At 35.4% G+C, this 12805-nt stretch overlaps 1 protein-coding gene across 1 annotated transcript; it reads right to left on the bottom strand.

Moving 5' to 3' along the window:
* Positions 1–3184: 3184 nt before the first annotated feature.
* On the bottom strand, positions 3185–12471 carry LOC120083304 (DNA repair protein RAD5A). The gene is made up of 20 exons (XM_039038994.1): positions 11627–12471; positions 11279–11412; positions 10937–11072; positions 10735–10788; positions 10513–10653; positions 10280–10431; positions 10123–10207; positions 9757–10017; positions 9470–9616; positions 9224–9376; positions 8636–8703; positions 8382–8504; positions 8209–8308; positions 8012–8124; positions 6281–6559; positions 5952–6152; positions 5280–5373; positions 5132–5203; positions 3959–4057; positions 3185–3719 (listed from the first exon to the last, which is right to left on the bottom strand). The coding sequence occupies exons 1-20, from the start codon at positions 12206–12208 to the stop codon at positions 3597–3599; spliced, it is 3117 nt and encodes a 1038-aa protein (XP_038894922.1). The 5' UTR covers positions 12209–12471; the 3' UTR covers positions 3185–3596.
* Positions 12472–12805: the final 334 nt, after the last annotated feature.

Consider the following 12805-nt stretch of genomic DNA (forward strand, 5'->3'; position numbering starts at 1 on the left):
GTCTCGATTATGTCCGGATGGATGGATGTCTGAGAAGTCCCAATTTGGATTGTTGCCCATGGATCGGATAATAATGGTTCTCGATAAGCGTGCCTGAACAGGAGAGAGAAAGTTGATGACATCCTGACACTCGAGATGGCATCCTAAAGCTTCAATGAGACTCGATAGTTCTTGGTTGCCCAATACTTGCTCAATTGTCCTAGTAAGCATTGTAATGACCAGATAAAGCCCGGTAGGTGACCATTGAGCCGATAGAAGCCCAGTAGGCATCGAAGTAGGCTGGTAGAGCCTGGTAAGTGTTGTTATATCCCGGAAAGCCCCGATAAGTGTTTGAATTACCTGGTAAACCCCGGTAAAGGGTTATAAGCCTGTTTTGGACCAATGAGGTCTTAGAACTCATCCCGGTGAAGTTTCGAAGCGATGTAAAAGTATGGGAGACGTGTTATTGGGAACCAAGATGATGAAGAGAGATGTGATGTTGCATTGTGATGACCTTAGCCTCATATATGGGCAAGATCGAGCCACAGGACTTGGCCTAGAGTAGAGGCAAGTTGGCTAGAGTCGCACATGAGGAAAAATACATGTATGGGAGACGTGTATGGCAAAATGAAGTTCAGTTCCGCATGAGTTCAGTTCGATTGAGGATGGAATAACCTCACCTAAGATCCGACGAAGCTTCAAAGAATCGAGCAAAAAGTGAATTGGGACTTAAGCATCCCTCAAGGCTAACCATGCCACACGATTGGAGAAGTACGATCGTGACACAACACATGTAATTCCGACTAGTATATATTAAATGACCAAAATACTCTGCCAAGAAAAATTATAGATAAATTGAAAAAAAAAATCATAACATCCAAGATTTACTTGTAGTTAAAAAAAATGGATATATATATAAAGAATAGATAAATAAAGTAAAATTTTATTTATTTTGTTTACAAATCATTTTTTAAAAAATGAGCATAGTAAATAGAAATACAATATACCTCTAATTAACCTAAAAGCCTTCTAGAAATTTGAGGAAAAATCATATTACAACTCAGACTAAACCCACGCTTCGACATACTATATTTGAATTAAGAAAAAAAAATTTAAATGACAAAATTATTAGAAATATTTTTAAATATAAAATGTCAAAATGTATAATTTTGACAAGGATGTCCTTTCCGAGAGTTTGAATAATAATTTTGTTTTTTAGAAGGAAGGGAACTTCATTAACGATGAATAACAAAATTCATACCACATAAATCATTTTGGCCAAAAAGATTGAAGCCAAAACGAAAAGGAATCTCCATAACAAAGGGGAGCTAGAATCAAAGGCAAGTGAAGCTAAAGAGTGAGTTAACAAATTACAAGTTAACAAAATTCATGAATTGCGATGGACAAGGGTTGATCATTAAAAATCTTTAAGAAAATGGTTAATCGATGATTTAGATGTTTAAGATTGTATTTCGATAACAATATTTGTACTAAATATGAAATGTATATATAATATTTAATTTGTAAATACATTTGAAAAACATAAATGATATTTTAATAAGTAAACCTCAATTTTTTAAAAGGAGAAAATAAAAAAAGATAAGGGATTTTTAAAAAATCAAATAAGAAAGATTAAGTAAAACATTTGCAGCTGAAGCCTGGTTACCATGTATCTAGGATCTTTGAAAGGCCATTTTAGGATTATCAAAAATTGAAATCATGTGTAAAGTAACCACTTTACCATAATTCTGAACAAATTTATTTTTTGATAAACTTTGTCATACACCTCAATTTTTCCATTATTTTGTTACGTTAAGGAGTCGTTTGTTTTTCGAGAATGATAACGAGAATCTTTCAATACCCGAAATTATAAATACTCAAAATTATAGATGTCTCACATCTTTAAATAAACGTGTTTGTTGGGTAGGAAAATTTTAATAGATAATACTTGAATAACTATATTTGTTTTCCAAGATTTCTATTCGAGAATGTCTTAAATTACATAATGTTCTAAGAATACCTTTACAACTATTCATTAATTTATAATTAATTTAATAAAATCTTATATAACATATCTTTATTAATTTAAGTTTCTTGATTAATGTAGTTTTAATATTTTATTTGTTAACTTTCTCAACAAAATAATATATATTAATGTGAGATTTTTGTAAACCATATACTAATTTGCATTTAAATTTGAATATCTTTTTTATTTTTAAATTTTTTACATATACTAATTTAAACCTACACTGATTTACATTGAAATTTAAATTTGAATATCTTTTTTAAATAATAAAAACAACTGCAACCAAAGAGTGTAAAATAGATAATATTTATTTTAATTATAGAATGAAAATAAGTAAAAGGTGTACGTGTGTATATATATAAGATTTTTTTTTTAAAAAAAAAAAAAGTAAGAAGGGAATACCCTCATAATGAGAATCCAAAAACCTATGTTTCATCCAAAAAATCTCGAGATATCCTTCCTAAGAATATCCTAAGATGCTTGGAAATCTTTAAATTTCAGGTACTTTTACATTATTGCATCTAGCAAAACAAATAATGCAAAATAAATACAGTACTCCAAATGCTTACTCCATGAGAATCTTGGATTCCCACGAAACAAACAATCTCTAAAAAAAAAAATTTTTTTTATAATTGGACTACTACGAAATTGATACATACAAACATAATTTTAAATTTTGGAAAATCTAATGTTGATATCTCCCATTAAAAGATAAAATTTTATAAATAAATTGATTTAGATACCCCATTAGAGTTTCATTTTAAAACCGTTGAATGCTGAAGGATAACATTTCACACATGTATAAAATTTCTTTAAATGCAAGGATTAATGAATGGTAAAGAAAATAGCAAAAATCATATAGATAATAATAATCCTTCTTTGTTGGCTCACTATGACGTTTATTTAGAAGAAATTACGTGATAATTTTAAAGTTTTAAGATGAATAAATTTATTTAGCTGATTTTAAATAAAATAAACTAAAAATAACTACAAATCACTAATAAATTATTTAAATTCGCTTATGAATGTTTACGTATAAATTTATACCATTATTATTAATTTTAAGTTTTAATTGGTACAACCTTTAGAAATAAATATCGGCCATGAGAAGTTATATTTTTCATGCAACTTTATCATCACTTTGACCAAACATTAAAAGATTGATGAAGCCATATAACATATATTAAAAGAATTATAACATAATAATAATAATATGTACTTTGTTGCCTCCCCATCTGCAAAATTTCCAAGTATACAACCCAATAAACACATCATTCTTTATGGTCTAACTCATTAACAAACCCAACTTATGGCTATAAACTCCCTAGTCTATACACAAGTGGTTTAAATAAATACTATTAATTTACAGCAAGCTCTCTGCCTTTACTCAAAAATTGTTAAGAGAGAAATAAAAACACTACTTGAGCCAAATTTTACTGACCTCCCCCCTTGTGTCTGGGACAACAAAATCTGTTGGCCTGCATAAAAATAGGTTTAAGCTGATTCATTTCCCTGGTCATTCCAATTAGCCAACAGCTTCAAGGGAAAAGGATAGCCCATCATAAAACAAATCTGTGATTCATTTACTGCATCAAGTAAAAAGCATCTTCAATTCTTCAATTCGTGCACTTCGAACTTCTTGATCTGTTAAGGCACCGGAAATTAATCGTTGTTTTCTTGCTTGTACTGCCTCCATCCTTTCCTCCACAGTACCCTGAGAAGTAAAGTTAGGTTTCAAACAAGACCATCATGTTTAAATTGCAACTAGCAAACTAGTTGACACGTTCGCCATTTATGTCAAAATAACTTCCGGTGATAGTGATTGGTATTTTCAATGGTTAAAACCCTTTTTTCAAGTTTTAACCATCTTAAATGTCTATCAGCAGGTATTAAATCCTAATTATAAACATCACTACATAAAATGTCTCCTTGAAGTTGAAAAAGAGATTGCACCTTCACTATAAAGCGTTTTATTTTCACACTTTTAGTTTGCCCAATGCGATGAATGCGCATAACTGCTTGTTCTTCAACTGCTGGATTCCACCATGGGTCCTACAACGATTGTTTAACCATAGACCATCAATTATGCCATTGAAATTACTGTTAAATATTACAAAACTCTCTTTTCAATTAGTAAAGAATGAAATGACCAAGCAGGGTCTTCATGCTTAGACTAAGAGAAGTACAGTTGTTAAGCATGAACAGCAAGTATTATTGTATTAAAACGATGAACAAAATGGCATCACAATTAAAAATAATAATAATAGATGTAAATAATGCATATGAAGCAAACAAAGAACAGATCGAAATTCAGAAAAGCTTTAAATAGTGAAAGTCTAGTGAAACTACTAGATATAAATATGAACCAATACCACCCAGTCGCTGTCATTATCTTTCAATCTACCCATGTTTCTAAAAGGAAAGGCGAAGGATGGAATCCAAGAAAAACTACATCCGATTGCATTCTTCGCCTCTAGATAATAGACAAAAATTCTGGATGCTTTTGGGAACACCCAATAGCAGCAATAGTATCTAACAAGTTCCCTACAAAGTTGTAACAAAAGAGCAATGCACAAAGAGATGATCAATATCTTTCCCTAAATGATCATAGATTGCACATCTTTAAAAATTGAGAACCATGCAGTCATTTGTGCTGATTTTTCCTACAGCTTCTGACCAAGACGAGATTTTGTGTTCATTTGTGCTGATTCTTCCTACAGCTTCTGACCAAAAACAGTGTATTGAAGCACCAAAAGACGTGAGTCAAAGAGGTTGGATAATCTTATCAAAGAGTTGTGAGAATCCTCGATCAAAATTACAAGCAGGCTCCCCAATTGGTTTGAATCAAACAGGAAGAGAAGTTATAACTTTCAAAAGCATTTAGGCATAATAGATCAGCTAGAAACAAGAAACATAATCAATTGTTTTCTCTGTTTCTAAATTCTATACCTGTCTAAAACTGTGTTTTCCTCTTTAACCAAAGTATCTATAAAGAAGAGCAATTAGCACATAAGTTGGTCCCAAGAACCTTTGGATTGCTCATAAAACTATAGCCAAGGAGCATTTTTAAAATAAAGCATCTATCAAGAAGCAATCAGCTTATATGGCTTGATCCATTAGGCATACCAAAACGAAGGCATTTGAAGCAGCTGTCAAATTTATTCCAACTCCACCAGCTTTAAGTGACATCAACAACACCTAAAGTCACAACCAATCCACAATGTTACCATTAAACAGCGCCCCACACAAAACTGCAGAAAATAAAATTGCATACCAGAATTCCATTATCCTCTGAAAACTCCTTTATTACTTTTTCTCTCTGCTGTTGACTTAAAGTTCCATCCAATCGGAGAAAAGGAATATTACTCCTATGATGAAAAGAAAGGTAATTCTAAAAACCATACATGCAAGAATTAAAGAGAATGAAACACTAACGCTACACGGCACAACAGAATGTGATACAGAAATGTGAGAAACAAGGACCGGATGATGACTTTGATCCATGATTAGTACAATACATTCCAAGAGCATTAGCCTACTTAAGGTTCAATCTTCCACATTACCCCACCTAAATACTTTGAAACAAAAGAAAATGATCACGATATCATGCAATAACCATTACGTTTGTCAATATTCACATCTTTTTGCATCCCATGGCAATATATAGATGTTGTTACATACTTTGTTTGACAGTTCTTTCATTACAAATCGAAAAACTTCTTGCATGGAGTTAATTGCAGATAGATTGAAGTATTAAAATAACAAGAAATCTTAGCCATCTCCTCCTTTTACTGTAATTGGTATTTCATTATGTAATCCATTACAAAGAGGAAGCTCCAACCTTTAACACTCTTTGTACAACTGTTTTCAATTAGTACCAAATCAAACGCAATGCAATTACGGCCATGTGTTGGCTCTTCACAAAAGAAACTTTAAGATAACATACCGAGAGAGAGGAACTTGTAAAAGATCAAGAAAGGCAGTCCACTGGCTGAATAAAATACTTTTCGACCCTGACAAACGAATAGTTTCAAGTTCATTCATCAGAGCCACAACTTTGGATGATTCAACCCAATTTTTCTCAATATCAATCTGGAAACGATTCTCAGTTGGAGCAGTTATAAGATCCTGTTTATTGATCGCTTTCCTATAGAGCAATTGTAGGGTTAATTAACACTTGAGCGTGAAGTGGAGACATGCAAGTCAAAGAAATCCAGTTACACTTTTTTTAAAAATAAAATAAAATAAAATAAAAAACTAAGATAAGATAAATACCTACAAACTGGACATAAACCAGAACTAGAGTTTCTCCAACTTGCCAAAAGGCACTCTCGGCACATACGGTGAGCACATGGTGTTAATACTGCATCTTCAAATACCTCGAGACAGATTGGACATTCTCCATGTTCACCGCTGCGAAGCTCTTCAATAACTTCTTGGACATAAGCATGAGAAGGCAGATCTCTCCCTTCTCCTACCTGTGTGTTTGGAGTGCCTTTAAGAAAACGCTTTGCTAGCTTATTTAGATCAGAATATTCTTGGGTATCACCTCGACTGCACAAACCAAAACCATCAGTTAGCCTTCTCTCAGAATGATAGGCAATAAGAGAGTAGGCCATGGCCAGGAACCAGTTTCCCTCTAGTGTAGTCTACTGAAAGTGTTTAAGGATTGGGTACAGTGTAGTTTAGCTAAGTCTTAGGAAATTTGTACGGATGACCTAAAAATTGGGCCAAAAATGTCAAATAATCCAAATTTTCTATAAAAATGCCAAATGACCCTTTGCTGACATCAAATTCAAGTGAAATTACCAAAATATACTCGCACACACATGAAAAAGCCATCTCGCTCTCTCTTGGTCTCCCTCTCACTCTCTTCTTTTTCTCACTCACAAATCACTACTCTCTCTATATCTCTCACTCTAGCTCTCTCTCTCTTGGTCTCGGTCTCTCTCTCTTCCTTTTCTCACTCATAAATCCCTCTTCTCTCTATATATCTCTCGCTCTTCCTTTTCTCACTCATAAACCACTCTTCTCTCTCTATATCTCTCGCTCTTCCTTTTCTCACTCATAAATCACTCTTCTCTCTCTATATCTCTCGCTCTCTCTGGGTCTCACTCTCCCTCCCAGGTATGCGATTGTCTTCATTTCACATTCTTCACTCCTTTTTTCCTTCTGTTTTATGCTCATGGATTTGGAATGCTGTCCGTCAAGTTAGGAGGGCCATTGCCGGAGAAGAAGAACAAACGAGGAAAAAAAATGAGGGGAAAAAAAGAGATTTTCGCCGAAAATGGTCCACTGGAAAAGAAGAAAAAGAAGAAAAGAGAAAGGGGTAAAAAGAAAGGTTAGAGTTTCAACAAAGTTGATCGACTGGAGAAGTTGTGGTCGCACCAGAGAAGAATAAGGAATGAGGAAAAAATAAATCAATGGCATATTCAAAACTTTTCTCAACCACGACATTAGCAGAAGGTCATTTGACATTTTTTTTTTCAAAAAATTGGTCATTTAACATTTTGAGTCTTTAAAATAGGTCATCTGTACAATTATTCCCTAAATCTTGTGCTTTAGAAGTCATCAAGAGTCCAAAGTTTAGCCAGAAAAAATAGGTGCTGTGGATTACCGCTTGAACAACTCTTTGGTTGATAGTATGGTTAGAGAGATGCAAGAGTCTTACGTGGACAAAGGAAAAACTTTGGAATGATGTTTTTATTTTCTTGTACTTCTGGGCTCTCAAATCTGAGTACTTTTGTAATTTCTCTTTCGGCTTTGTTGACCAATTGGAGACTTTTTTTACTCAGTGGGTGTATGTATCTCTCTTATTTTAATGAAATTCAGTTGATCATGCATATATATTGAAACAACTTAATAAACAACTTACAAAATGTTTATTCAAGTGGCCTACAAGATTTCCAGTTTCCAGACGCCTCAATACCATTTCATTCCCAACTCCAGTAGAGGAATGGAAAAAAAATTTAAAGAAGTTATTGAAGAGAGAGGAAGAAAAAGCACCTCATCACAAGAAAGGGATGATCACAACATTGGCGAAGACGTAAAAGTAACTCCAGTATTGATGCATAATTGTGAAGGACACGTCCTTGCTCAACAAATTGGTCAAATTTCACCTATTTTTTTGGATATCATGTCACGCAAGTCAATAACTCAAACAAAACAAGCATGACACATTTGCACAAGCAGCCCTGAGTTACCTTGGATCTCTTGAAGAGTGCCTCGTAGAAATCTTTTTCAGCATCTGTAAGTCCACAGTAAATCACCTGGACATCAGCTGGAGGAAGAACTAAAATTGGCCTGCAACACCACAAGTTATGATCAGAATGTACATTGGCATTACTCAAATAACAAGTCTCAGCCAGTCACTAACCTGCCTTCTCGATCCTTACTATATTTAGTCCTCCTCAGCATGATCGGCTTTAAGATGGATTGAACCAATTTTAGCCCCCGCTCATCACCTTCTTCAAATGGTTTTTGAATGATTTTATTCCACCTAAATCAGAAAGGAAATTTGATCGATGCAAAAAAAGATGTGCTACATCAAGGCATGAAGAAAAAATAACTCGATATAGCATAATGAAGTGGAAATATTTGAAATGCGCAATACATTTAGCAGTAACTGACCACGCCCAATTTCCCCATGGTTCAATCCGCAAAAATCGAAGAAGACTAAAGATATCCTCCAGGTTGTTCTGTGTCAATTATATTTAATGGAAGGCAACAATAAATGACATTAGCATTGATAATTCACATCAAGAAGTTACCCAGAATGAAAACACAGCACTGTACTTGAAAGTAGTTGATCCCAAAATCCACAAATATAAGGTATTAGACAAGAACAAAGAATACAAAGTTTAATGCAAGCTATCAAGTAAGCAATATGAGAAGCTTTAGTTGTCGATCCCAGTGCTAGAAATAAATATTTTTTACAGCATGCAATATTACTTTGATAAATATGGTTGTAACTTTGACCTGAAAACATTGATTGAAAACAATTCATAATTTCCATTGCTTAAAAACTTTTCACAGTTTCAGTTCTTATTTTTAAAGGATTCCATGAATCGCAATAACCCCCACCCCCCCCACCCCCAAAAAAAAAAAAGGAAGAAAAGAAGAAAAGAAAAGAAAAAGTATGCACAAAAGGCAAAAATGCAAAGAACAAAAAGAACGGATCTGGATGTCAAACTAAAAAAAACTTCACATGGGTGTTACCTGAATAGGAGTACCAGTAAGACACCAGCGACGGTCAGCAACTAGTGCAGAAGCAGCAATGGATATTTGGCTTTTAGAGGACTTAATAGTGTGAGCCTCGTCAAGAACAACTCTGAACCACCTAACTGAATAGAGTCCACCTTCTTCAGCATTCTACAAGCAGATATATTTTTAAAAAAAAAATGAAAACACGACTCAGTGAAAGTGAGTTTAGAATCACCAACTTAGAATGAAGTTTGCAACTACCTCTGTAGAAAATTCTGAGGCTAAAACCCCATAGGTAGTGATTACGACATCATTTTGTGTCAAAGCTCTAGCATCCTTGAATCTAGTTTGCCCATAATGAACATGTATAGACAGAGATCCAGGTCGCACGTGAGCTTCAATCTCTGCCTGAAAAACAAAGAAACGATTCAAAGGAATTCTCAAATACGATTAACCATCTTACTGAGCATGATACATGGAACAAATTGAAGTTTTGGAAGTTTAAGCAAGCAATATGAGTCAGCTGAATGACAGAGAGGAATAAATACCTTCCATTGTCCTAGAAGAGTCATGGGACAAATAATCAGATTGCCGCCGCTTGCTAAGGTGTTCCTCTGCTGCGACAACTTTTCAAAACCTGTAATTTTGGCCTTCTTCAAAGAATTCAAAGATTGGTCAATGTTTCCTTCATCACCCTCAATGGAGGAACGTGTCAGCTGACTATTGGATACTCCACCTCTTTCTGAATGAGCAAGAAGAAGTGATATGGTCATGATGGTCTTCCCGAGGCCCATGGCATCAGCCAGAATCTTTCATTGGTAATAATTAACCTATGTGTCAGTAAAAACAAAAGTAGAACGAATAACAAAAGCAGGAATGCAACTACAACTATGCTTCATTATTTAAGAGTTTACCCCTCCTCTGGCTATTTGGAGAGTGCTTGGGAACTCTGTCGTTGCCTCACCAGAAAAGGAATTTAAATAGATGACAAGTTCCCTCCTACGGAAAGATCACAAAATCAAGACATAGACAGACAAGAACTATATCTCATGAAAGAAAAACCCAGCGTACTTGTCTGCAAGACGATAAGCTTCCCAACATGGATGAAGGGTTGTTGCAGCCTCATCCATGCACTTTCCTTTCTCCAGATGGATCATCCAATGAAGAGCCTGCTTTTGGTAGGGCCGAAGTTCACATAGCAAGGCACTGGGTGGATCCATTTCCTATGGACAACATATTTCTAAAAATTACAAGTCTGAACTGCAATCCACTAACCCACGATATTCTAACAAAAGTATAGCTACCTCCAGCTCCGAAGTATCCCCAGCACCAACAATATTCTCAAGATCAATATCTGATATTGACTCTTCATTTTCAGTCCCATTATCATTTTGAGAACAATTCTTCAAGGTATGCGCTAATGAGGATGGCAGACTATAACTAACCTGCCGTATAAATGTCTTTGAGTATAAACCTATCTTATGAAATCAGCTATGAGTCATATGACAAAGTTATTCTGCTCAGACCTTTGAGTCCAGCAGTCGTTTTCTTCCACTCAAGTCCTCTGGAGTAAACTCAGCCTGACCACATTCACATTACATCATTTAAAAATGTCATTTATAGAATTGTATAATTTCACATATCCAAACACAATGAGTTCATCCACTAAATCAACCTAGCTCTTTAATCACACAAAAAAAAATGTATGTAAAGAACAAGAGATCTCACCTTCTTAAAAGATGTTAAACCAAGAAGCCGAAACAAAGTTGGGAGAGGATGAATAACTGATTCTGCAGCTGCATTGCTAGCTGCTTTGAGAGAGGTCTGCTGGTGCTTACGAAGCAAAGAACTGTTAATGTATATACTGCATTCCAATGGCATATAGCTTCATTAGTTAATAGAAGCTGCACATCAGAGACGGGAAGCTTTTTACCTCATAGTAAATAAGAAACGTGCTCGTATGCCAATGTAGACAAAGTATACTAACGAAAATATCATCACAACATATGAAAGAGAGCTCATATTGGTAACAACACATACGTATGATCCTGATGATGTTGGTAAGCTTACCTTATAGATAAAAGAATCGTATCCATTAAGGCCAGCACCTCTGGTGCAGATTTACACGAACCCTCTATTCTAACCTTTTTATCCCTCACCAATGGCACAAGGCATCGAGCCCATTCATTGGGTATTCGACCAATCTAACAAAACCCCATAAATTTTTATATGATAAGAACAGGAACATATCACTAACAAATGGAGGAAAAGACACAAATGATAGACAACACATCTGTCTAAGCCAAGGGAAAGGTATACAAAAAGGTTTCTAACTGTAGACCATTTGGAAAGAAAACCAATATATTTAAATTAACAAAATCAAGACATAAACTGAAATAGCAGAATTCCACACACTACCTCCCCAGAATCTTTTGTAGAAAACCTCACAATCTCCGAACCATTGGCCATGTGCCTTCCCTTCCCGAAAACCTTAGCCGGTGAAGGTGTTTTACACCCATTCCTCGAAGGAAATGTGAATGCCACTCCATCTCCAGGCTTCACCTTCCTGCCTTTAGCCGTAGACAGCCCGGCCACTTCAGCACAGCCAACGAGCCACCACTCATTCCCAATCAAACTCGAACATGGACTAGAGACTTCCACGACGACATCCTTGATGACACCAACATTACACGGACTCCGAGTAGAACTTTCCTCAGGCGACGGGAAATTAGCACCTTCATCCCGAACCCTCTTCGACGTAGAGACAACAGGCTTGCTCTCAGAACTCGGAACGCAAGGAACATGAAGAACATCAGAATTTTCCTGAACTCGCGGTTTATCCCTCGCTCCGAAACTAGGGGTATCGTAGATTATATTAATGGCAGCGGTGGCGTCGTTATTGGCCAAGTGGAGGGCTCTGATAACATCCATATAGGAGAAGTCGGGACCGACAATGGAGCGTATCGTGGAAACGAGTTCGTCGTTCATCTTGCTTCCCATTTGGGGATTGAAGATTGAAACCCTAAACCCTGATAACGAAAATACAGATAGCGAGAAAGAAGATGGGCGTAGAAGTGAAGAACTTGTGAAGATCTACTGAGTTCTTCGATTACGGCGAGAAGAATTTGAATGGATGAAGATCAGAGAGGTTGAAAATGGCGGGGAGAAGAATTGAAAAAGAGGTAAAGAGAAGAGTGAAGAGGCGCGTGAGATGATCTTTGGCTGTGCCGTTTCCCGCCATGTGAACTGGAAACTATTGTGGCACCGTGGCCAAAATTTGACCATAACCAAATGGATTTTTTAATTAAAAAAATGATGAAGTATTTAACGAAAATATTAATATAAATATGTTAAATTAGGTGTGATGTAGATGTCCATTGTTAGTATTTATCAGCCGTATGTCACTTATCATTAGCATATGCGTGTTCATGTATCTCAAGATTATACATTATTAGTGGTCATGTAATCCATCTCCCAATTGCCAATTTGTCTAGACATTTAGTGGGTTTTAAGAGACACATACATATTGGTGATCAATCCAAAAAAGATTGGAGAGAGTGGAGAAATTCATTCTTTGTTATTTTATTTACTTTTTGT

The sequence above is a fragment of the Benincasa hispida genome, chromosome 8, assembly GCF_009727055.1.
Source record: "Benincasa hispida cultivar B227 chromosome 8, ASM972705v1, whole genome shotgun sequence".
Taxonomy (NCBI): Eukaryota; Viridiplantae; Streptophyta; class Magnoliopsida; order Cucurbitales; family Cucurbitaceae; genus Benincasa; species Benincasa hispida.

Excerpts from the sequence above, each read along its gene's own strand:
- LOC120083304 (XM_039038994.1), bottom strand. The coding sequence starts at position 12,208 with ATGGGAAGCAAGATGAACGACGAACTCGTTTCCACGATACGCTCCATT. Across the intron at positions 10,789-10,936 it reads GTTTAACATCTTTTAAGAAG|GCTGAGTTTACTCCAGAGGA; the intron begins GTGAGATCTCTT and ends GAATGTGGTCAG. Across the intron at positions 8,704-9,223 it reads TTACTGGTACTCCTATTCAG|AACAACCTGGAGGATATCTT; the intron begins GTAACACCCATG and ends TAATTGACACAG.